Below are 2,500 nucleotides of genomic sequence, written 5' to 3'. Positions count from 1 at the left end.
GCAAACATTAACTATAGTAAATTGAATGTAACCTTTAACCCATTTGTAATGGGGCAATTGTTTGCCTTATGTTGCTCCCGCTGTGAAGATAACAAGTGCACGCAGCCTTCACACGAAAGATCTCTCCCTGGGCGATGCTTCTTAGAGCACTTTTCACCTGCCCGATTCTACAGGATACTTTTTTCTTTCTTCTTCTTCTTCTTCTTCTTTTTTTTCTTTTGAAAAGTTAGGAACAATGTCTCTACAAATGCAAGTGCAATGAGTAAATACCTACATAACTATATAAAACATATACTTAGAGGGAGAGATCATAACATGATCTGATGTCATCTGACCAGAGCAAAATATTCACATGACATTAGAGCATGTGATCCGGTGCAAATGGGTTAAGAAGATGTAAAAGAAATACTCTAACATTTTCATTTTAAAATGGAAAATGTGATCAGTATAAAAGTACTTTTGAATACTAAGGATAAATGCTAATATTTGGCTTCAGAGATTCATTCTAAAGTTCCTAATTGGCTTACCTTTTCCTGGAAGGAGTCATAGATACATGCAAGGATAGAGTAGTATTCATATATTTTGAGGGATGAATGGAATAAAATTATGTAGTGGATATATAGTGCTTTAGACATTTATGGTATGATACTGTAGATCTTTTTTTTTTGTTTTAGCTTGCAAAAGTATAATAACTTTCCCAAGCAAAAAGTTTTTTTTTTTTTTTTTTTCAATGAAGTTAATTATCATACATTATATCGGAATATAACCACTATACTTGTACTTCCAAATGGATAGCTATAAATTATTCATAATGATAATAATTTAAGTGTTTCGTAATTTGTTTTCTTTTATAATGAACTTTTTCCCTTCTTTTCTATAATTAAGGTGAAGATATGGACATGGTAGAGTCAAACAGTGTGGATGCTGTAGTTGTTACACTTGTTTTGTGCAGCGTCAAGGATATTGCCAAAGTTATCAGCCAGATTAAACGCGTCCTTGTTCCGGTAAGTGGTTAACACCAAGTTAATGATGTAATATATTCAGAGAATGCATACACTTTGCCTCATCATATCCTAATGATTTCTGTCCAGTAAAATTATATTTCTTTATTGTTATTAACCTGTCTAACAGTGAGCACTCAAGTCACTAGCTAATTTTTATAAGTATTCCTCCGGATCAGATCAGAAACATAGTTATAGTTGCATATACATTTATTGTATTCTTACACTTTTGTGAGATGTTATACTGTATGTGTGTACTACCATACACAAACACAGGAATGTGTGGAGAAATTTAAATAACACAATGTCACATTAAGGAAGGAAACACTGAATGCACTGCATTGTAAGACAAACCAGATTCTTCTTTGGGCAGCAACACCAAAATGATTATTCTGCCCGGAAAGGATTCTAGATTGCCTTGAAACCACACAGATTGGTATTTCCTTTCTTTTAGTAACCCTGTATTTCCTTTGTTAAAGTTGTTCACGATGTACGTAATACAAATAATTTTAAGTGCATTTTTTCACATAATTTACCAACCTATCTTCTTACAGGGTGGAAGATTTTACTTTATAGAACACATTCAGGAGTGGGACCGAAGTTCTCATGGCTACCGCTGGATTCTTCAACACATTTTGACATGGTTCAAAATTTGGCCTTTCTTGTTCGAGGGATGTAACCTTAACCGCAATCCCCTTCCATTCATACAGTCAGTAGGTTTCTCTGATGTTCAGTATGAGAGATTATATGCTCCTATGCCTGCCAAAGTTTTTATGATTGCCTCCCCTCATTTAAAAGGCATTGCTACAAAATAGTGTTTTATTAGTAATTGAACAAGATTTTCTGTGGTACTATTTTTACATCCTAAAATACTGTAAACAAAATATTTATATTTTATTGGTATTTCCTTTCTAAACTCATAAAATAAGACACTGCAGAGAGTAATATTATTTTATATTAGTATGGTTTTAAAATTGTTTATAATCTGTGATGTTTAATGATATGTAAATAAGGAAAAGAAATTTTGTAAGTTTTCTTAAAGACAGTATTCACAAATTATGTACAGAGAACAATTCATGGAAGAACACACATTAGCTGATTATTGATTTAGATTTTGTTAAGAAATTACAGAGCGCATGAAATTAATAAGAAATATAGATGCTTAGTTGTACAAGTGGCAGAAGGAAGGCTGTGTATGTTCTTATGTGAATGTAATAGACATACTTATTGGTCAGTATCTGATTCTCAATACCATATGTAATAGCTGTATGTTATATTTATGGTAAAAAATGTGAAAATTAAATTAGAAGATCTCTTTTGTAAATAAGATATTAGTAAATATACTAAGATCTCTACATCAGTGTTTCTCAGCCTTCTTGATCCTTGGCTCCATGTGCGTGAAGGTAAATTCAGGCATATACTTTATAAATGAATAATCTTTTTGTAATACAACAGTTAATTTTAAATGCCCATGTGTAAAGCAGTGTTGCCAACCCCTG

General features: G+C 32.2%; 1 protein-coding gene across 1 annotated transcript in view; it reads left to right on the top strand.

The window, feature by feature from the left end:
* The window catches only part of LOC122252729 (thiol S-methyltransferase TMT1A), a 10,040-nt gene extending 7,684 nt beyond the window's left edge, over positions 1-2,356 (top strand). Inside the window, exons 4-5 of the mRNA XM_043015348.2 lie at positions 886-1,004; positions 1,556-2,356. Coding sequence (XP_042871282.2) covers positions 886-1,004; positions 1,556-1,816 — 380 coding nt within the window. The 3' untranslated portion in view covers positions 1,817-2,356. The remainder of the gene's footprint in view (positions 1-885; positions 1,005-1,555) is intronic.
* The last annotated feature ends 144 nt before the right edge of the window (positions 2,357-2,500 follow it).

The sequence above is a fragment of the Penaeus japonicus genome, unplaced genomic scaffold, assembly GCF_977035675.1.
Source record: "Penaeus japonicus unplaced genomic scaffold, GWHDUDI00000001_assembly GWHDUDI00000004, whole genome shotgun sequence".
Lineage (NCBI taxonomy): Eukaryota > Metazoa > Arthropoda > Malacostraca > Decapoda > Penaeidae > Penaeus > Penaeus japonicus.
This window is presented reverse-complemented; position numbering and strand designations above follow the sequence as displayed.